The 22969-nt window shown below is 45.9% G+C and overlaps 1 protein-coding gene across 1 annotated transcript; it reads right to left on the bottom strand.

Annotated features, from left to right (window-relative positions):
- Positions 1-7017: 7017 nt before the first annotated feature.
- Positions 7018-10159, bottom strand: TCF23 (transcription factor 23). The gene is made up of 3 exons (XM_036263543.1): positions 9938-10159; positions 8966-9208; positions 7018-7197 (listed from the first exon to the last, which is right to left on the bottom strand). The coding sequence occupies exons 1-3, from the start codon at positions 10157-10159 to the stop codon at positions 7018-7020; spliced, it is 645 nt and encodes a 214-aa protein (XP_036119436.1).
- Between the last annotated feature and the right edge of the window lie 12810 nt (positions 10160-22969).

Genomic DNA, 22969 nt, shown 5'->3' with positions numbered 1-22969 from the left:
GTTTTTTCTTTCCTGTTCCCTTTCTTCATGTTTGTTTAGACTCTCTCTGGAGAAATTCCTTCTATAACTTGCATAGTTGCCATAACTGAGCACAAATTGAACAAGAGCTCTGTAAGAATAGTAATAATTACACTAAATAACAAGACAATTAGCCAGGACTACATTAAGTTGGGAAAAAAAGTAATAAAGACTATGGGAGAACTGGTCAACCTCATTCATACCCTTCTATCAAGATCAGAGCCATCTTCTTTCCAAGTTTTACAATTCAGAAAGAGCCAGGAATTATTTCAAATGAGATGATCTCCCTGATTAAGGATATACATTTAAATGGGGGAAGATTCTGCCAAAGCCAGAGGGGATATTTCAACATAGGTGCTTGTCAATTTAGTCTTTGTGGGCAACTTTTGGACAATTCTAGTTCTGACCTTGCACAAAGATCATATTTTCAATGCTTTAAAGGAAAAAAATCCTCCAATAAAAGTGGTTCAACAGAAAGCCTTCCAAACTCTGTGTCTTTTTAAGCTGAAAAGAACACTTTTCTCCTTCTTAAAAGGGCTGTAGGAGAACCAACATATAATGACTGACTTAGAATTTTTTACTGTTTACTATTTCTGGGAAGTTGCTGATGGCCCTGGCTTCCCTTAATATGCATGAGACCAGCCCTTTTCCATTCTAGGTCTTAATAGCATACCCCATCATTTTGCTGCTAGTGTTTCTAACAGCTGGTTTCTTGGGAGGATTTGCAATATCAAGATCTCTTCTACAGAAACACTAATCAGAAAGAATATATGTACCCCCATGTTTGTAGCAGCACTATTTACAATAGCTAAGATCTGGAAACAGCCCAAATGTCCATCAGTAGACAGATAAAAAAGCAGTGGTACATTACACAATGGAGTACTATGCAGCTGTAAGAAAGAAAGATCTCTTATCCTTTGAGACGACATGGAGGGACTTGGAACGTATCATCCTAAGTGAAACAAGCCAAACAGAGAAAGACAGGTATCATATGATCTCACTTATTTGTGGAATATAATGAACATAACAGTCTGAGGAATGGGGTAGTCCCAGAGACGTGGAAGTGGGGTACAAACTGACAATTCCAAGAAGAGGGGGTGATGGGAGAGAGATAAACCACAGAACTTATATGCACGTGTGCATGAACAATGGACATGGACAACAAAGCTGTGAACAGGGTGGCGAGGGACGGGGAGAGAGGATTCAGTGGGGGGAAAAAAGGACAAACATCTGTAACAAAAATAAATTAAATTAAAAAAAAGATCTCTTCTATAAAGTGACACTGCCTTTCAAAAGAGCTAAGAAGTACCTCAACTCCACCCATAGCTCACATGTAACAGGAACTCCATGAAAATCTATTAACCCTGGGTCCTGTAGTTATCAAAATACAGCCTAGAATTTAAGTTTTTAATAATACCATTTCCCCCTCATGTAGAGTTCTATCTTTCTAAGGTACAAGTAGATATTCAACTAATAGTAATATCTGAGGAGCCCACCTGCCTGGGTCAGTAATATATTTTTATGAAAACCTTCCAAAAGCAAAATAGCTCTGTCCTGGTCTGCCCTTTTGTTCAGGGAAATAGTGGTGGCGGCATGTTGTTGCCAATAGGCACTTGGTGAGACTGGTCAAAAGGGAGCCTCCCTTCCTTGGCCAGTTGGTGGAGTATTACAACTGTGTTTGTGAGGCACGTTCAACCAGCCTTGGTGTGAGGAGGAAGAGGAACTCTGCTGATTGGCACATCCCACAGCTGGCAGCTCTCCCAGGGTCGGGGCCAATGGCTTCTTGCAATGAGATGTTGCTCATCCCAGCAGGCCTGGCACATGCCCACACGTCAGCAGTTTAACCAGCTGACATTTAACCATATTCTGGGTTATGCTACTGCACTTCTCAGAGCGTATCAGACCTTGACAGTTTTATATTCACCTCTCATGGATGCATCAGTTATGGCTGGCTCCCTCCCCAAGAGCGAGAATACCTGTGTTTTCACCAGAGCTCCAGGGGCTCTGCCAGCCACCGTGCAGTTAGCTGCGGTTTCTGGTATGTGTGGCACAGAGTCCATTTCCAGCCAGAGGTTCTGACCTCCTGAATCCTTGATGTAACTGTTGTCATTTAGTCCAGCCTCATTTACTCAACTATTTTTCTCATTCCGGGATGCTTAATGTGGAGGATTGTTTCTATTCCGATAACTAGATAATAATTTTTAATAATGTATTTTCAGGTTAAAAACCCCCAGTCACCTTTGCCCTGTCACACTTCTCAGCTTACTCAATGGCACTGGTTCTTAGTTCCTGCTTCTGTCCCCACTAATATCTCACCGATGGCTGGTGGTTAGCTCTTCTCTCTCTCAATACCTCCTGTCAGTTACTAAGAGTCCTGCTGCTCCTGGCCTAGGAAGTTGAGGTGGTTGGTCCCTTGTCCTTTGTACAGCAGCTGACCCCTTGCTGTGTTGGGGGGGGGAGTTCCTCTCCCGACTTGAGGCTGGGGAGGCAAGGCCCCCAGAGAAGGAGAGTACCAAATCGTATGTGCCCCCCAACCCCTGCCCCTACCTCCAGCAGCCAGCCTGGGGTGGGAGGAGTGGGAAACCCACCTTCAACCAAGAGGAGATAAATACTCACTCCTAGGGGTTCTCATCATTGAAGCAGGGACTCTGGTGGTTCTTTTAGGGGCCGGGGCATGGGGACCTGTGGTTGGATGCTTGCTGCGTGCATGAGTCACAGGGTAAGAGACTCAGAGGTTCCTTTGCCTTCAGGAGGAATGCGGGGCCGGACCCTGAACCCTCGGACCATTTACCCAGTGTTGCCAAGACTCCTTGCCCTCCTGCCTGTGTCCTGTCAGAAGCGGCTTCACTGCAGAAGCTACAGCCAGGTAGCACCTGTGTTGTCCAGATTGTCCCTCCCTTCCCTCTCCAGACCGCCCCAGACCTTCCGGGTTCCCTTCATCCCTTTGCTTTCTCCCCCCACCCAGCACCCCTTTCTCTGATGATTTACCCGAGCCTGGCCCATCCTACAGCAGGGCCTGGGCGCAGCGAGGCGACAGCGTGCTGGCCTTTCCTTCCTCTCCCCCCGTGCTGCTGTCCCATCTAGCTGGAGTCAAGCAGGGTCTGGCACCTTTCTGCTTGCGTCGCTTCCGCAGCCCTTTGTGCCCTGCTGCCCATTCCACTCCCTGTGTTCTGTGTGTCCCCAGGACCTCTCTGAGGACACCACGGTGTTCCCGGAGAAGATGAACAATGGGGTGCTGAAGGGCCGCAGAAACGAGGCCCTGGCAGTGCCTGAGGAAGGCCCCGTCCACCAGGGGAGCAGCCCCACCTTCATCCTCCAGGAGACCTCACTCAACACCCAGGCCTCTGTCCACCCTGCCAGGCACTCGGCTGACCCCAAACCCTTTGTCTCTCAAAGACCAAAACCAAGTCCGCGTGTCTGCCCAAGGCAGAGGGTAGAGCTATCACAGACAGGATCTTGGGGTGAAGTAGGGTCTTTCCTTGGCCATCACCAATTTATTCCACAGCAAACATTCTAAAAGCTTTGGTCTCAGGACCCGTTGGACATTCTTTTAAAAGTAAGACTCTGGAGAGCTTTTGCTTTTGTGAGTTATTTCTGTTGATAGTCACCATATTAGAAATTAAAACAGAGACTTTTTAAGAATATTTATTTTTAAATAACATTAATTAACCCACTATATGTGAACATATATAACATTTTTATGAAAAATAATTGTTTTCCACCTCGGAAAATATTTAGTGAGAAGAATGGCATTGCTTTACATTTTTACAAGTATTATCTATTGTAACAGATGTCTGGATTCTTCTACCTGCTCTACATTCCATCTGCTGTTGCAATAGCACATGTCATATACCTTCTGGAAAATTCCATTACACCCGTGAGAGAATGGAGTGAAAAAAGGCAAATAGCATCTTGCATGGTGAAAATAGTTTTAGTCACTTAGAGCACTGAATGGGTCTCAGGGATCCCCCTCCCCCGGGGTTCCTGGTCCTCACTTTGAGTATCTGATCTAGAGCAGGAGTGAGCAAACTTTTCCTGTAAATATTTTAGACTTTACAGTCTGTGGAAGCCATTCAACTTTGCCATGGTAGCAGGAAGCAACCTTTGGTAATCTATATAAACAAATGGCTTTGATTGTATTCCAGTAAAAATTTATTTACACAGACAGGTTGAGTGGGGCTGGATTTGGCCCACTGGCCATAGTTTGCCAACTTCTGATCTCAAATCTAAACTTGCAGAGGCCCTGGGCTTAGGGCTTGTGCCTTCTGACTCATCCTGGCCAGGCTCTGGAAGAAGAGAAAAGGAATTTCTCAGAGAAAACTAAGTTTTCTATTTCTAATAACTGTAGTTCCCAATTTGGTAAGATCTGCGATCTCTACCTCAATACTTAGATAACCCTTGGCCATCTCTGCTTCTCCCAGGACCCGACTAAGACTCTGCCCTGAATCCTGCGGCTCATCGGAATGTGCACGCACATCCAACACTGGGGAAGCTGTCCTCTCCATCTGCTTCCACCCCACCTCGAGCCAAGGGCATGGTGATGGGCCAGGCTGTAAAGATAACCAAGTGGACCAGCCATCCCTCTGACTTCGGAGCTGGGCCACCTTTGTCATCTTGTCATTTTGTCTTCTGTGCTCCTGTTTCCTTTTGGAACCTCTTTCCCACATCCCCCTGTTCCCAGGGAATAAAAGCTGTCTTTGGACCTGAGTCTCAGCTGCCTGCAATTGCTTTTGTCCATCCCACAGACCCCGTCCTGGTGAGAATAAAAAGTCTCCCAGGGAGCAGGTGTTGTTCTTCCTCTGCTGCAGAGGCAAAGGGGGTTAGTCCTGGCTCTGGTTCGCTTGTGGATCCACGCCTCCAACTTGATACTTCCTTTAGTTCTTCTAGTTCATCCCCGGTCCTTCCCTTGGCTCGACCTGTGCCCTCACAGCGTCTTTGTTCCCTGTCCTGACTGTGCTGGGTGCTGTCCGGCTGGAGAGGATGGCCTTTAGACCCCATGGGACTGTCCAGGCACTAAGGAGCCAGCTTTGCCTGGAAAAAGCCCAAGGCAGCCTTAGAAACCTGTGACAATGGCACTTGCTCTTCCTCAGCCTTCCACCAGCTTCATCTTTCTTCTTCCCTCCTTGTCTTCTCTACCAGGGTGACATGGTCACCACCTCCTCCTACCCCCAGGGCACAGGCTCAAGTCTGACCTGGGCGAGGTGGGGCAAGCTCCAAACCAGAGTTTCCTCAGTTATCAAAAGCCCCATGCTCTAGGGGGACCCCTCCATGCACACCCAAACCCAGCTTTCCCAGTTTCATCCCCAGAAAGATTGTGTGCCACCAACTTGGGAGGAAATTCACCTTCTCTTCCTATCACCCTCAAATTCAACCGGGAAGATATTGCTCATTGGCTTTAGAAACAGAACACTCAAGCTGGACTTTTATGGTCCGTGAAGAACACTGCACTCATGCCCACCCACACCTGGTCTCTGCCCCTGCCTGGCCCCGTCCAGCTGCCCAGAAGCAGCTCTGCACAAGCTCTCCAGGCTCCTCCGCAGAAACTTGGTAGATTTACGAGTTCAGCCTTGGCTGAGGCCTTTTCCTCATGGCTCCCAGCCACAGTCCAGCTGCTCTCCCACATCCCATGCAGCCGTGGCTAGGACGTTCTGTGTGTCCTTTCCTGCCTCCACCCCAACATGCTGAGTCACCACTTCAGCCCCCTTCCCCCTGCCGCCCTGGCCAGCCTTGTGGAAGAGCAACGCATCACACCAGTGACCCCAGCCACTCCCAACCTGCCCCGGACCTCATCTGTTCTCATGATGGCAATGGTGGCAGCCCTGTCTAAGGCTATCCCTGTTGGGACTCTAGTTGTCTGGACCCATTCCCTCCACTCCAAGGCCCTGAAGTTCAACAAAAAGGTGGTTCCTTCTGTCTGAACTTCAGGCACCTGGTTTGAAGCTACACCTGATCTGGAAGATTACTTCCAGTATGTGTGAACTCTATGATTAGGCCTCAGATAATTTCTTCAGGACCAGAGATAAATTCCACCAGAACTCTATCAGATTTCTAGCACCCAAGGCAGGACTTAGGGAGAACCTGGAGGGCAGTGTGTGGGGGAGGAACTGACCCTAAAGAGGTCATTTGATAATAGATTGTAGCCCGCCGGTGTGGCTCAGTGGTTGAGTGTTGACCCATGCACCAAGAGGTCACCAGTTCGATTCCCAGTCAGGGCACATGCCCAGGTTGTGGGCCTAATCCCCAGTGGGGGGCATGCATGAGGCGGCCAATCGATGTTCTCTCTCATTGATGTTTCTATCTCTCTCCCTCTCTCTCTCTCTCTAAAATAAAAAAAAAAAAAATCTAGAAAATACATTGTAGAGCCCTGGCCAGTTTGGCTCAGTGGTTAAAATGTTGGCCCATGGACCAAAGAGTTGCAGGTTTGATTCCATTCACAGGCATGGCCCTAGTCGGGGTCATGTGGGAGGCACCAGGTCTCTCTCACATCGATGTTTCTCTCTCTCTCTCTTTCTCTCTCTCTCTCTCCCCCCTCCCTTCCTCTCTCCCTCCCTCCCTCCCTCCCACTCTATCTGAAGATAAATAGAAAAAATGTCCTTGGGTAAGGATTAAAAAAAAGAAGAAAATATATTGTAGAAATACTCCAGAGCCAGTGGAGCCATACGCCAAAATCATACAAGAAACCCACTGAACCCGACAGTAATTATCAACCCCTGGAAAAAGATACACATTCTTCTTCTAAGGTCCTTGAAGGATGTAATTGCATCAATCAATATCCTTCTTATAAAGGCCTGGGTGCCAAGATGAGGGTTTACTCCCCGGTGCTCCTGAGTACTCTCCATCACAGATGTGCTCATGGCTTCGCCTGGTCTGCAGGCTGGAACCTGGGAGCTGAGTCAGATCCAATGGGTAAGAGTCAACATGAAGAAAGGTAGGGCCTGGCAGAGAAGTCAGATCCCTAAGCTTGAGTCACAGTCCAGGAGAAAAAGGTGAGTGTGATGATCATTTGTCCCCAAGAGCTGGTGAGAGTGGCCTGGTGGGGAGGAGAGCATCTGCCTCTCCAGAGACTTGGGGCTTGACCTCTTCCTCCTTTGTTCTTTGGCCCAAGGTGCTGGCTGTGGTGGAGTTGAGACCAGAGCACCCCAGACCTCCAGCATAGAGACGAGATCGCATCGGCCACTTCTGCAAGATATGGGGATGAGGAGTGAGTAATGCTCATGACTGCAGCCTCTCATAGTCCTTGGCACCCAAAAGTGTGTCTTCCCCAGCCTCCCTCCCTGAACCCTCTCCTGCCACGACCGCTCTGATGAGAGTGGTCTCCGGCTCCGCACCACTTCTGGCCCCACACATTCTCCTGACCACTTGAGCCTGGCAGGGAAGCGCTTGAGGAGCAAGGGTCCCAAGAGGAGCCCCCCACAGTGGGGAGGGAGGCGATGGTACAGCTGGCTGCAGCTAGGGCTGGGGGTGGGGGAAGGGCAAAAAAACACCCCTGACACTGAACAGTTGTGACCCTGTCTCTTGCACAGCCTCCCATCCAAGTGCCTCTGGCCCCAGATGTCAGTGCTACTCGCACCCTCTAAGCTGGGGACCTCCCAAGATTGTCCATCCTTCCAGCAGGAGTGGGGCAGTCCTAGAAAATATCAGGTTGATTTGCCATGGGGTCTGCCCTCTTCGCAGCTCCTCCACCTGGGGCAGAGGGAGCACTGCTCCTGGATAACCAGCCCCACTGCCAGAGCTCTAGACCCCACCAGCTCTCACGTGTTCATTCTTCAACATACCGTCTTCCGTGCAGTGGCCTTACTTTGATCGCCCTTTTACAGCTAAGGTAACAATTCTGCCACCCCAGGTGCACTGTCAGTATTTCAGAGTTGCCCCCATTTAGTCTCAAATTCTTGCATTTTAGCTACATTTGCATGAAAAAAAAAAAACAAATCTCAAGTTTCAAGACATTTCAGAACTGTGATGTTTAGGGGAGACAGATGGTGAAAAGTATCCTTTGTAAAAATAAACTTGACCCCATTTCAATGCTACCCTCAGGGGGCAGAGATGGCTCTTCCTTGTAACATGAGCATGCTCTGCAACCAGCAACTTACATGCCATGTCTTGCTTGGAGGCTGTGAACAGGGAAGGGAGAGTATGAAGTCAGACACCCTTGGGTTCACCTATTTAGCTACTAAATCTCCCTGAGCTGTGGTTTCCTCATCTGTAAAGTAATCCTCCTTTGGTTCTTGTGTGGATTCAAAGATTAAAATGCACTTAGCCCAGCTCCTGGCCTAACTTTAGCATCCGAATAAATGAGCTGCTATTGAGATGGCGATACATTGTTAATTATACTTTTTATTCATAATCTCATTTCATACCCTGGAAGAGAAGTAAGGCTCATGCTATCTTCCCTTTCACAAATAATGAGGTTGAGGCACCAGCCCAGGAACATGCTCTTTTCCTCGCCTGCCACATGGCACCCCCTAGTCTTGGGGCCTCCCTGCCACATGGCACCCCCTAGTCTTGGGGCCTCCCTGCCACATGGCACCCCCTAGTCTTGGGGCCTCCCTGCCACATGGCACCCCCTAGTCTTGGGGCCTCCATGACTTTCCCTGCTCTTGGAGGAAACACATTCTCATGAAGCCATTTCTTTCTTCACTTAACCCTCGCTTGAGGATATTATTCCATTTATCTTCAGATAGAGTGGGAGGGAGGGAAAGAGAGAGAGAGAGAAGCATCAATGCAAGAGAGACACATCGATTGGTTGTCTCCCGCACGACCCCATCCAGGGCCGGGAACCAAACCCACAACTCTTTGGTCCATGGGCAGATGTTCTAACCGCTGAACCAAACCGGTCAAGGCTCAGCAAGTCATTTCTAATAACCACTCCCCACTGCGGGCAGGGGGCCCAAGTCCAATATCCTTCTATCCCAACCCCCTTCCCTGAGGCCCTGGGCCCATGGCCTACCTTGAGAGGGTGCAGGTAGCGGAGTCCACGCAGGAAGGGTGGCCAGGCAGGGCCGGGCAACTCCTGGCCCAGCATGCGGGTGAGGTGGGCTATGTAGCTGGTGGCCAGAACCAGCACATCCAACTTGGAAAGCTTGGTGTCGGGGGGCACTGCAGGCAGAGCGGCCTGCAGGGCCAGGAAGGCCTGGCTCAGTGACCTCACCCGGCTCCGCTCCCGCGCCGCGTTCTCAGGACTGGCCTCACTCTGCACAGAAGACCCCAGTGAGTGAGTCTTACTGGACCCGTCTGTCCCTGACTTCGAAGAGCATTCTGGTGCGAGGTCTGCACTCTGAACAGCAGGCCCCAAGGACATCAGCCCGTGTCCGCTCTTGGCCCCGCCCTACCTTACAGCTGAGAAAATGGAGACGAGGCCTTGCCTGGGGTCAGATGGAACAGGATGGCAGAGCTTGGCTCAGAACCTAAGAGTCTGTGCTGTTTCTAATCCTCCTCTGTGCCTCCTCCTAGCCCTCTTCCCCCCCACACCCAAGTCTGAATTCTGCTTATCAGGGTGCCCTGGGGCCCCAGGGAGCCCAGCCATGCCCTGCTCAGTAGGGATGACCCTTGGCCCGGCCAGGTCCTGAGAGGAAGAGGCAGCTGCGGTAAAGAGGAAAGGACACCAAACTGGACTCAAATCACAGTTGAAGTCCTGGCCCTGCCGCCGACTGTTGCTGTGGGACCTTGGGAAATTCACATCACTCTCCAGGCCTCAGTGTCCTCCGAGGAAGTGAGTTGGGCCAGGTCTCTCAGCCACGCTCTGGTTAAGACCAGCTTAGCCCAGCTGCCAAGCATGGAGCCTCAGAGTTGAAGCGGCCAGTGTCCCCTCTTTAGGGCAGGGATGGTGACACTGAATGACATTCTGACACTGGAGGTGACTTCTCTCAGCCCTGCTAACCTCTGCCTCCCCCGCTCCCTCTGAGGGCCAGTATTTCCTTACCCTGCCAAGAGCCAGGCTCCTGGTCCTGGCCCCTCTTGGGTCAGGGGCAGCCCTGCTCCGCCTTTGGTTGCTCCAGCTGGTCTCTTCCCACAGGTCTTGCCTTGTCCTGCTCAGGCAGCTCCTCCTCCTGTCTGTGGCTGCTAGCAACCTCGGCCTGGCCTTCAGCGGGCTCTGCCCCACTCCAGGCATGGCTGGTGCCCCTCTGGCCTTTCTCTGTGACATGCCACACCCTAGGGATGTGATGTCACAGCCCCCAGGACAGAAACACAGTGCCTGAGGGAGTCCTTGGGCTCCAGCTAGCTGGGGCAGGCTGGTCATCCCACCAGCAATGTCTGTATCTGAGGGAGCTGGCGCCAACTCAGTCCTGCTCGCTTCTTGCTCCGGGAAAACCGCCCACCAGGCACAGCCCCCGCAAAATCCTCCTGCCTGCCTCCCAACCAGCTGAGGGGTGGGGGTGCTGGGTGTTAGGAGTGGCCAAGCCCTGGGAGGAGGCCCCTGCTGAAGAAGGCATGAGGATGGTGGGAAGGGAGCTTCCTTCCTGGAGCCTTGCCTGACCCTGACAGCAGTCCTATGATACATCTGCACCTTTAGCTTTGGGGTTCAAGTTCATGGAAGGGCCCTGAACCTTCTTCTCTTTGCCAGAAGCTTGCCTGTGCACATCCCTAAAAGGACCTTTTCTCCCTTTGCCAGCAAATATGACCTTCCAGCTCCAGGGCACTACTCCCCACCCCCAAGCATACCTCGGATTTCCAGCCCAGTGCTTTTTCCTTTTACCTTTCCATCCCCCTGGAAGACCTCCTTCCAGCTCTGCCAGGGGAAAGGCTGCCCATCCTGCAAGTTATGCCTTTTATTTGTGAAGGCACAGAGCCCATGTCTCCCCCTGTTTCATTGATGCAACTATTTATGCGTGACCACACCCTGGCTAGCTTCCTAACAGTTCAAAGTTCTCAGATAGTTGCATGCCAGGCAGTGTGCTAAGCACTTTGTGCGTATTATCTCTATTTCTCAGATCAACCTTATGAGAAAATAGACTCTTACATATTCATTTTACAGATGGGAAAACTGAGGTATCAGGAGATGAAATAACTTGCCCAGTGTCGAACATTTGGTAAGTGATGCAGGTGGAAAACCCAGGCAATTGGTGGGCTTGGAAGGCTGCCCTCACCCTATCCTGTTCTGCTTTGAGTGAGTAGTTCACCTGCATGTCCACACGCAGACATGAGGTCTTTGAAGGCCAGGACAGGATGCTTGCTGAGTGGCACTGCATCTTCCATACAGCTAGTTAGGAGCAGGCAGGCTGAAGAAATAGCAAATCTGCCACTGGAGCCCCTGCCTGCCCGCAAGTTACAAACTCTGCCCGCAGCAGCGTCGGCTTGCATGTCCCTTGTCCCTCACTCTTGAACTCCAGGGGAGACAAAATAAGTAAAGTATACATAGGACAGAGAGACAAAGGTGGTTGTAGGGATAGTGAGGCAGACACCAAGCCAACCAGAGAAAAAGGAAAAAAAGACAAGTAAATTGAACTTAAATATCCACCAATAAAGAAGTGATGTGCAGGACCAGAAAGAATAAGACAGAGCTCTGTATAATGACATGGAAAACTCCAAGATGCACAATTAAGTGAAAAAACTTAGTTGTAAATCAATATGCATAATAAGATCCAGCCAGGATGAAAAACACCAAAAAACAAAGCTGTAAATGTGAAGGTTTATGTACTTATGCGAACATATAGAAAGGAGACTGAAAGATGTGTGCCAAGGTGTGTGTGTGTGTGTGTGTGTGTGTGTGTGTGTGTGTGTTTTAACTCTGGATGCAGAGAATTAAAAATACACCTCAATTCATGGCACAGTCTTTGGTACAGCACCGATTGCTAGCCTCCCTCCCACTTGCCCTCCCCCCTTCTTTCCTTCCATTTCCTTTTATCCCATTCCCATTATTCTTCCCTTTCATAAGCAACCATTCCAAATTGTTTAATGTCTACCCCTTTATTAGTGTGGTTTGAAAATACGTACACGCTTCTTTGATACTCCTCTCCAGGAGGTGAAGCCTGACTCCCTCCCTCTGAGCATGGGCTGGACTTAGCAACTTGCTTCTAACAAACAGAATGTGACAGAGGTGTGCAACTTCTAAAACAAGGTTATAAAAGACACTGTAGCTTCCTCCTTCCTCTCTCTCAGCTCACCCAGGTTATTCATATCACTTTGGGGGAGCCAGCTGCCATATCATGAAATAGCCCTAAGGACAGGACTCGTGGCAAGGAGCGGAGGCCTCTCACCAGCAGCCCTAACTTGCACAGAGCTAGTGCACCGCCTAGAAAACAGACCCTCCCTCCCTGGTCCAGCCTTCAGATGACTGCAGCCCTGGTTGACAGTTTGAGTGCAGCCCAGGAGATTCCCTGAGCTGGAGTCACCCACCTAAGCTGCTCTAACCCATAGAATTCCGGACCCACAGAAGCCATGTGAGATAATAAATGTTGGTTGCTGTTTAAGTTTGGGGGTAATTTAGTAAGCAGTAATAGATAACTAATGTGGTAGGTGTTATTGAACCATACGTATTGCTGTATGAATGAATTTCAGTAAATGATAATACATTTTATACTGTAAATCTATAATACAATACTGCGTTTGTATTAGGTACTGTATTATATATTTCATTGTTACTTCTTCCATTTGAGCCTATGTTTTTTAAAAATATGTTTTTATTCATTTTTTTTTAGGGAGAGAGAGATAGAAACATCGATGTGAAAGAGAAACATCCATCAGCTGTCTCTTGAACAACCCCTACCAGGGATCGAGCCTCTTAGTCCTTGGGATGACACTCAACCCACTGAACCACACTGGCTGGGCCAAGCCTGTTTTTAAGTCCCTTGCTTCTCCCTGCTGCAAAGTACTCCACAGTGCACACCCATAACATTTGGAGCACCCAGAGCCCCAGAGATGAACACCCAGATTGCCCCCAGCTCCTCTTCACCCCGAATAATGCTGTCATAAATACTACTGCACATTCTTCCTGGATCCAGGTAAGACTTTAAAAACATATGTCCAGGAGCAGAATGCTGGGTTAATTGACAACAGACTTGCCAGAGTGCCATCCAGAATGGATGCGGAGCCTGCATGTCCAACAGCATGGCGCGGGGCCCCAGAGCCCCACATCCTCACCACTGCCTGGTAGTGACCAGATTCCTAGTTTTACAGTCAATAGGTATAAAGGGTGACCTTGTTGCCATTTTCATTTGCCCTTATCTAAATACTGATGAGTTCAAGCACCCTTTGTGTGTGGTGCTTGGTAGAGACTCAGTTTTATTTTTCTCCATGTAGAGCCAGTTTTATTATCTCTATATCGGCAGACTGTTTTCCCAGCATCATCTACTAACGAGTCCATTCTCTTTCTGTTTAGTCTCACTCCCACTTAACCATATATTAAGTTTCCATATTTGTTTATAAGTCAATTTCTGAGCTCTCTACTCTGTTCCACTGATCTTTGTGTCTGTACTTGAGTCAATATCACACTACTTTTATTATGACTTTGTAGCATGTTTTAATATTTGGAAGAATAAAACACCCTCTTTACTCTTATTTTGCAAGATTGACTTAGTTATTTCTAGACCCTATTTTTCCAGATATATTTTAGAGAAAGTTTATTGAGTCCCTAAAAATGCTACTAAAATTTTTACTGGGATTTCATTGAATCAGTGGGTTAATTTGGGAAGTTTGCCGTTTTCATACTTTTAAGTTAATTGTTTCAAAAACATGGAATGTCTTTCACTTTATTCCAATTATCTTCCATATTTTTTGTTAGTTTTATAGTTTACACCACGAATGTCTGTGTATTCTTGCTTCAAACTACAAATGAGTGAAATCGTTCATGGTTTTATTGTTCTAAATAGTTCATAGTTTTTGTTGCTTTTGCAAATGCTCTTATTCTTATAATCAACTGTAAAGAAATGCTATTAAATTTTTTAAAGTTTTTCTTGAATCCAGCAACCCTGTTGAACTTTATTGATCTTAATATTCTGTTGATTGGTACTGGTTGTATTTTAGCCCAGGGAGGTTAGCATGGAGCTGTTCCTTGATTTTATTATTATTATTATTAATATTATTATTATTATTGTACATGCCCCTAGCAGGAACCAAACCCAGGACTCTCTGGTCCGCAGGCCGACACTCCAACCGCTGAGCCAAACTGGCCAGGGCTGCCAGTGTAGGTTTTTTATATATGACCTTTACTAACCTACGTTAAGGCAGTACCTCTCTATTCCTCATTTACTAAGAGGTTTTTTGTTTTTAATTATAAATAACTGTAGAACTTTATCCAACGTTTTTCTGCAACAATTGAAATAATCATTATTTTTCTCCTTCATTCTAGTAATATGTTAAATTTATATCCTTAGGTTTTTCTGATGAGCAATCTTTCTGAAGTTCCTGTAATAAGTCCCATCTGCTATGATTTATTTATTTTTAAATACACCACCCTATTCATTTAGTTAATATGTTATTTAGGATTTTTGCAACCATTTCGTATGTGAAATGATATTATAATTTTCTTTAACCATGATTATTTGGTTTGGGAGTCAAACTTACACTAACCTCATACAATGAGCTGTGTAGCTCTCACTCTTTTCTATTTTCTCAAACAACTTTCTACATAAGATAGGAATTAACTCTTCTTCGAAAGTTTGGTGAACTGTACTTGTAAAACCACTGGGCCTGAGTTTTTTTCTCTGGCAGAGAGGAGAAGAAAATTTTAACTTCCATCTCAATTTCTTTACTTTCTTACTGAGTGATTTAAGTTTCTTATTTGTTCTTATAAATATTTGGTATTTTATATTTTTCTATAAATATATCTATTTCACTTAGTAGTGGTAGGGGACAAGAAAAGCAGCCATCTCCTTCCTCTTCTAGAACTTCTCCTAGTGCCTCAATGCTAGAGAAGTTTCACGATCCCTGTAGTTTCACGACTTCCAGCCCCAAATGGGAACCCTCTTTTATGGTTTTTCATCTCTGTTGTGCCTCTCGATATAACCCTCTTTGTTTGCTCTGTATTTAATTTGCACCCAACTCTCTTTTTGTTCTTCACCAGTGTTGCCAGAAGTATGCTTAGTCTTTTCAAAGACCAGCCTTTGAGTTTCATATGCTATATCTCTTTTAAAAATTATTTATTTAAAAACTGTAATAAAACATATAAAGTAAAATGTACTACTTAAACCATTTTAAAGTGTACAGTTCAGTGGTATTAAGTACATTCACATTGTTGGGAAAACATCACTGCCATCCATCCACAGAACATTTATCATCTTGCAAAACTGAAATTCTATACTCACTATATAATAACTCCCCATGCTCCCTACCCCAAGCACCTGGCAATCATCACTGAACTTTCTGTCTCTATGAATCTGACTTCTCTAAGTATTTGACCTTTGTGACTGGATTATTTCACTTAGCATTATCTGCAAGGTGCACACATGTATCGGAATTTTCTTCCTTGTTAAGGCTGAATAACATTCCATTGTATGTATGTATCACATTTTGTTTATCCATTCATCTTTCATGGACATTTGGTTTGTTTCTACCTATTGGCTATTGCAAATAATGCTATTATGAATATGCGTGTACAAATAGATCTTTGAAACTCTGCTTTTGATTCATGTATATACCCAGAAGTGAAATTGCTGAATCATACAGTAATTCTATTTTTAATTTTTCTGAGGAACTACCATACTGTTTTCCACAGCAGTGCACCATTTTACATCCCCACGCCAGTGCACAAAGGTTCCAGTTCTTCCACATCCATATATATGGTTCAGTTTCAAGCATCCACTGGAGGTCTTGGAACATATCCCCCAGGAGATAATGGGGGACTACTGTATGCCACTTCCAGATGGCATTATGTTCCCTAAAACTTGTCTTACTTGAACTCATGCTGCCCATTGTAATCATCTATTTTCTTTTTAAGAGCTCACATACATTTTGTTTAGTAACCCAGTTTCAAATTTTCTTGTCAAGCAACTAGACACTGGCTGACTTGAGATTCTAGAATTCATCTTTTTTCCCTTTTTGAATTTTTACCTATCTGCAGTTATCTGACACCTCTTTTATAATCATGATTTCTCCAAGAATACTCAAGGTAGTTCTGCAAGCAGCCCCTTCCTGCCCCTTCCTGCTATGTTATAATGTACAACCCAAACACAGAAGAAAGAAAAAAAAGTGCATAGGTCAAATTCTCTTTGATAACTATCCATTTACTATCCATCATTCATTCATCCCTTCAACAAACATTTGCAGATTTCTAGAAAGAACATTTATATAGAACTTGAAAGAAATAAAACACAGGGTTCTTGCTCAGGGTTAGATGGGGATGGGAAGAGTGTGTGATCGATTACATCTACAGCAGGAAATAACTAGCAAACTAAAACAACTGCATTACAATATTACTGTTCCAATTTGGATGCCAAGTGCTTACCTCACACCATATACAAAAATGAACTCAAAGTGAATCATAGACCTAAATGTAAGAGCTAAATCTAAAAAAGTCTGAAAAGAAAACACAGCAAATCTTTGTGACCTTGAATTAGTCAACAGTTTCTTAGAGAAGACACCAAAAGCAAGCAAGAAAAGAAAAAAATAGATAAATTGAACTTGATCAAATTTAAAAAGAGACTATCAAGAAAGTAAAAGGATAACCCAGAGAATAAAAGAAAATATTTGCAAATCATGTTTGAAAGGGGACTTATATTCAGAATATATAAGAACTCTTATAAATCAACTAAGAACACAAAAATGTAATTAAAAGATGGGCTAAAGCCCAGCCAGTGTGACTCAGTGGATTGAGTTTCATCCCATGGACTGAGAAGTCCTGGTTCCATTCCCAGTCAGGGCATATGCCTCTGTTTTGGGCTCCATCCCTAGTAGGAGGCATGCAGGAGGCAGCCAATTGATATATGTCTCACATCAGTGTTTCTATCTCTTTCTCCTTTCTTCTCTCGATAAAAAAAAATCAATAAAAACAGCCCTGGCCGGTTTGCCTCCGCAATTAGAGCATCGGCCTTCGGTCCAGAGAGACCCAGGTTCGGTTCCCACTAAGGGCATGTACCTCGGTTGCAGTTTGTCAATTGGTTGGGTCGTGCGTTGGCAACTACTCGATGTGTCCCATTCACGTTGATATTTCTCTCTCTCTCCCTCCCACTCTATCTGAACAAAAAACAAAAAAAATGTCCTAGGGTGAGGATAAGAAAAAAAAAAAAAAAAAATCAATAAAAACATTAAAAAAAAAAAGGCTAGGCCCAGCCCAGCCGGTGTGGCTCAGTGGTTGAGCATCGACCCACATACCAAGAGGTCGCTGGTTCAATTCCCAGTCAGGGCACATGCCCAGGTTATAGGCCTGATCCCCAGTGGGAGGCATGCAGGAGGTGGCCAATCAATGTTCTCTCTGATCAATGTTTTTATCTCTCTTTCTCTCCTTTCCTCTGTCTCTAAATCAATAAAGAAAAAGAATTATTAGAAAAAAAAAAAAAAAAGGATGGCATGCTCTCCCTCCCCGGAGCAAGCCCACATCTTTTTCTTCTTCCTCTTCTTCCTCCATGGGCATGCACCTCCTAAACTCTAGGACCCCACAAGACTTGCAACCAGGAGGGCAATGGGCAGTGGCAGCTTGTCCTGGGCTAACCTCCTGAACCTGTCCCCAAGGCCCCCTTTTCTCTGACTTCTCAGTGAACCAAAGCAGCTCAGGCTAAGTTTATTTCTTTTCTATAACATTTCTGGAGGGCCAAAGCAGCCCTTTCTAATCTCTCTTCTGTTGCTTCTTCTATCATAGGCCCTTTCTTGTTTCACTGTCCCAAGCAAATAAAAAAATAAATTAAAAAGGATGGCCTGGCCGGTGTGGCTCAGTGGTTGAACGTCAACCCATGCACCAAGAGGTCACAGGTTCAATTCCCAGTCAGGACACATGCCCAGGTTGTGGGCCCAATCCCCAGTGGGGGGCATGTAGGAGGCGGCCAATTAATGTTCTCTCTCATTGATGTTTCTATCTCTCTCTCCCTCTCCCTTCCTCTTTCTCTAAAATCAATAAAAAATAAATAAATAAAATAAAAAAGGATGGACTAAAGATTGAGTAGATATTTCTCCAAAGATAAACAAATAGTCAATAAATGCATGAAAAGATTCTCAACATCATTAGTCATTAGGAAAATGTAAATCAAAGCTACAATATTATACTACTTCACACCCACTAAGATTGCTAAAATAAAAAAGACAGACAATGACATATGTTGGTGAGGACAGGGAAAATCAGAGCTCTCCATTGCTAGTGGGATTGAAAAATGGTACAGCGAATGGAGCGAAGATGGTGGCGTAGGTAAATGCGGTATCGCGTCCTCCCACAACCACATCAAAGTTACAACTAAACTACAGAACAACCATCATTCAAAACCGCCTGAAATCATCCTGAATGGAAGTCCTACAACTACGGGATTAAAGCAGCAGCCACATCCAGACTGGTAGGAGGGGCGGAGGCGGAAGGGCTGGTCCCACACCCATGTGTGCAGATAAAAATCAGGAGGACACCTCGGCTAGGAAGGTCCTTCCTGAGGACTGAGGGATCCCTGTCCCACACCAGGTGCCCCGCTCAGGGTTCCAGTGCCAGGAAGAGAATCCCCATAACTTCTGGCTGGAAAAACCAGCGGGAACTGAGGCTCAGGGAGGCTGAAGCGGCTGGAACCCCAGGCAGCTCGTTAAAGGGCCCCGCGCACAGACTTGTCGGACTCTCTCCCTCTAAGCTTGGAGGGGAGGCAGCTCGAGGGGCACCAGAGACATACAGGGAAGAACTGAGCTGTTTGGCACTGGAGCGAGGGCTGGGGAGGGGGCTTTCTCCGGGACAAATGAGCTATCAGAGGCCTTTGTTCCTTTGGTGAGTCCTTCCCTGGGGCCGCAGACAGTCGCCATATCTGGGACTCCAGCAACCTGGCTCACACTGGTAGCCCAGCCCTACTGACTCCCTGAGGCCCCACCCCACCCAACTTTCAGGCGCACCCAAGCTGTTGCCACTTGCTTAACCATAGGATTAGCCTGTATTGGATCCTGCTTCAGGTTTTTCCTAAATTCTTTCAAACGAGCAGCATCTGGTCTCAGCTAGCCCCATACCTCTCATTAGGTAATATGTAAAAACAAACATAGGGAGGCAGCCAAAATGAGAAGACAAAGAAACAGATCCCAAATGAAAGAACAGAACAAAACCCCAAGAAAAGAACTAAGTGAAATGGAGATAAACAACCTAACAGATGCTGAGTTCAAAATACTGCTTATAAGGATGCTCAATGAACTTAGTGAGGGCCTCCAGAGCATAAAAAAGGACCAGTCAGAAATCATGGATGCACAGTTGGAATTGAAGGAGGCATTAACTGAAATGTAGAATAATTTACACAGCTTCAGTAGTAGAGTACATAAATCCAAGAAGCAAACCATCGATTTGGAATATAAGGAAGCAAAAAACGCCCAATCAGAACAGCAAAAAGAAAACAGAAGCCAAAAAAATAAGGATAGTGTAAGGAGCCTCTGGGACAACTTCAAGCGTGCCAACATTCGCATCTTGGGGGTGCCAGAAGGAGAAGAGAGAGAACAAGAAATCGAAAACCTGTTTGAAACAATAATGGCAGAAAACACTCCTAACTTGGTGAAGGAAACAGACATACAAGTCCAGGAAGCACAGAGAGTCCCAAACAAGACGAACCCCAAGAGGCCCACACCAAGACACATCATCATCAAAATGCAAAAGGTTCAAGACAAAGAGAAAATCTTAAAAGCAGCAAGAGAAAGGTAGCTAGTTACCTACAAGGGAGTTCCCATAAGGCTGTCAGCTGGTTTCTCAAAAGAAACTTTGCAGGCCAGAAGGGAGTGGCAAGAAATATTCAGAGTGATGAAAAGCAAGAACCTACAACCAAGATTACTCTATCTGCAAAGCTGTCATTTAGAATCGATGGCCATATAAAGACTTTCCCAGACAAGAAAAAGTTAAAGGAGTTCACCACCAAACCGTTAGTGTATGAAATGATGAAGGGTCTTTTTGAAGAAAAAGATAAAATATGTGAACAAACAAAATGGCAATGAATACATATCTATCGACAATGGAATCTACAAACAAAATGAACAGGTAGAACAGAAACATGCTCATAGATACAGAGAACATATTGTTGGTTGCCAGATGGGAGGGGGGTTGGGAGAATGGGTGAAAAAGGTGAAGAGATTAAGAAGTACAAATTCATTGCTGGACTGACGGCCTCGGAGGGAAGGGGGTTGGAGGGGTGGGAGGAAATAAACCAAAGAACTTATATGCATAGCCAATGGACACAGACGGTAGTGTGGAAAAAGGAGGGAGGGGGGCGGGAGTGGGGAGGAGGGGGTCAATGGGGGAAAAAAGTGGAACATCTGTAATACATTCTACATTCAACAATAAAGATTTAAAAGAAAAAAGAAAAATGGTACAGCTAATTTGTAAGAAAATTTGACAGTTCCTCAAAATGTTAAATATAGCCCTGGCCATTGTGGCTCAGTGGGTTGAGCATCCTCCTATACACTGACAGGTTGCTGGTTTGATTCCTGGTCCTGGCACATGCCTAGATGTTATGCTGTCACATCGATGTTTCTCTTTTTCTCTTTCTTTCTTCCTCTTTCTCTAAAAATCAATAAAAACATTTTTTTAAATCCCCACTCAAGGATATTTTTCCATTGATATTTTTTAGGTAGAGTGGAAGGGAGGAGGGAAGGAGAGAGAGAGGAACATCGATGTGAGAGCATAACACTGAAGCCACAATCTGGGTAAGTGCCATGATGGGAATTGAACCTGCAGCTCTTTAGTCTGTAGGCTGATGCTCTAACCTCTGAGCCAAACCAGCCAGGGCAATCAATAAAAACATTTTTTTATTTCTTATTTTATTAAAAAATTTTTTTCTTTATCGATTTTAGAGAGAGAGGAAGGAAGAGGGAGAGAGAGAGAGAGAGAAACATCAATGAGAGAGAACATCGATTGGCCGCCTCCTGTGTGCCCCTCCTGGGGATCTGGCCCACAACCACAATTGGGCATGTGTCCTGACTAGAAATTGAACTGATGACCTCTTGGTGCGTGGGTTAATGCTCAACCACTGAGCCACACCAGCTGGACTAAAAACATTTTTAAAAAAAGACTAAAGGCCCTGGCCAGTTTTGCTCAGTGGTTAGAGTGTTGGCCCAAGGACTGAAGGGTCTCGGGTTCGATTCTTGGTCAAGGGCACGTATCTGGATTGCAGGTTTGATCCCTGGCCCTAGTCAGGTCATGCGGGAGGCAACCAATCCCTGTGTCTCTCTCACATTGATGTTTCTCTCTCTCTCCCCTCTCCTTTCCTTCCACTCTTTTTAAAAATTAATGGAAAAATATCCCGAGGTGAGAATTAAAAAAAAAAGATTGAATGAAAAGCTAAATATAGACTCAACAATTCTACTCCTAGGTGTCTACTCAAGATAAATGAAAATATATGCCAATACAAAGCTTGTTCAAGAATATTCATAGCAGCATTGCTCATAATCACTAAAAAAATAAAAACAACAAAATATCCTTCAACTGATGGATGAGAAAACAAAATATGTATATGTTTAAAGGAATATTAGTTGGCAATAAAAATAAAGTAATGATACATTCTACAACATTAATTAACTTTGAAAACATGAGAAGTGAAAGAAGCCAGACAGAAAAGGCCACATATTATATGATTCCATTTATACGAAATGCCTAGAATATGCAAGTCCATAGAAACAGAACGTAGATTTATAGTTTCCAAGGACTAGGGGGAAGGAGGGATGAGGAGTGACTGCTAATGGGGATGGGATTTTTTTTTGGTGGGGTGGGTACAGAAATGTTCTAAAATTAGATTGTGATGATGGCTGCACAACGATACTAGGAAACTGAATTGGACACTCTAAATGGGTAGATTGTATGGTATATGAATTATATCTCAATAAAGCTGTTAAGAAAATAGTTATTGACATATGTAAACACCTCGGGTGAGGATCAACAACAACAAAAAATATGTAAACATATCCCAAGGGAGTGTGTGGAGCTTAAGCCCTGCTCAGAAAGCAAGAGAAAATAAGAAGTTGAAGTGAGGGCCCAGCCCAAACAGGGTGTGTGTTTCAGGAGAACCCTGGGTAGAGGAAGTGGTGTGTATATAAGCAGAGAGCAGAGATGGTAACTGGGGTCTGAAGAGGAGACCAAGTGCCTCAAAGAATTTTGCCTGCTTCAGTTTTATCAAGGGCCAGCCTTTGGGTGATCTCTGAAAGAAGGTCCCAGAGCCTTGAGGTGGAGAGTCTATGATGTCAGCACCTGACCTTTGTGACATAGGCACTAGGTCATGGAGAACTGCCCCCTGAAATAGGGCTCTTAGCTCCCAAGGCGGGTGGCAACGCCACCCCTTAGACAAAGTCCCAGCCTCCCAGAGGCATTCATCAGCTAGCCCCACTGCTCCCGCTCCTGCTGGGTGTGATAAGCCATATTGAGTAGGGACAGGCTGAGCCAGAGGACATCAGCACTAGGAGTAACAAGGGGTCGGGGGAACCAGAGTGGCAGGAAACCAGGATGCTTGCAGAATCCCTGACTCAGGTTTAGGAGAAAAGCCTGTAACAGAAGACCTCCACCTGGCCAAAGGAGGACTGAAGGCAAGGCTCAGACAGAAATCTGGGTCAGAGTGAGTTTAGGGTAAAGGGGCAGAGAGGGGTGGATCCATTCTTTCGTGACTATTCCTCTTTCTCTCAGGTTCCCTCATTTCTGAAGTACCTTGTGAAACATAGCCCAGAGGAACCCTCATGGGTAAGGGCTTATAATGCCAGAACATCCTCGATTCCTAGTCCCATCTCAGCCCTCATATCCTAAATCCCCTTCTCTGATTCCATCTCACCCTTCTTCCCTCCCTAGTTCTCTCCTCAGTTCTAACCTTCCCTGGAGCATTCTGCCAGCTCTTCTGACCCCAAAGGTGACATGGGTTTAGGGTGTTAGTGAACCAGCCTGGAACTGGCC

Source organism: Molossus molossus, unplaced genomic scaffold (genome assembly GCF_014108415.1).
Source record: "Molossus molossus isolate mMolMol1 unplaced genomic scaffold, mMolMol1.p scaffold_m16_p_15, whole genome shotgun sequence".
Classification (NCBI taxonomy): domain Eukaryota; kingdom Metazoa; phylum Chordata; class Mammalia; order Chiroptera; family Molossidae; genus Molossus; species Molossus molossus.
The sequence above is the reverse complement of the archived record's forward strand: the minus strand, read 5'-3'. Positions and strand labels throughout refer to the sequence as shown.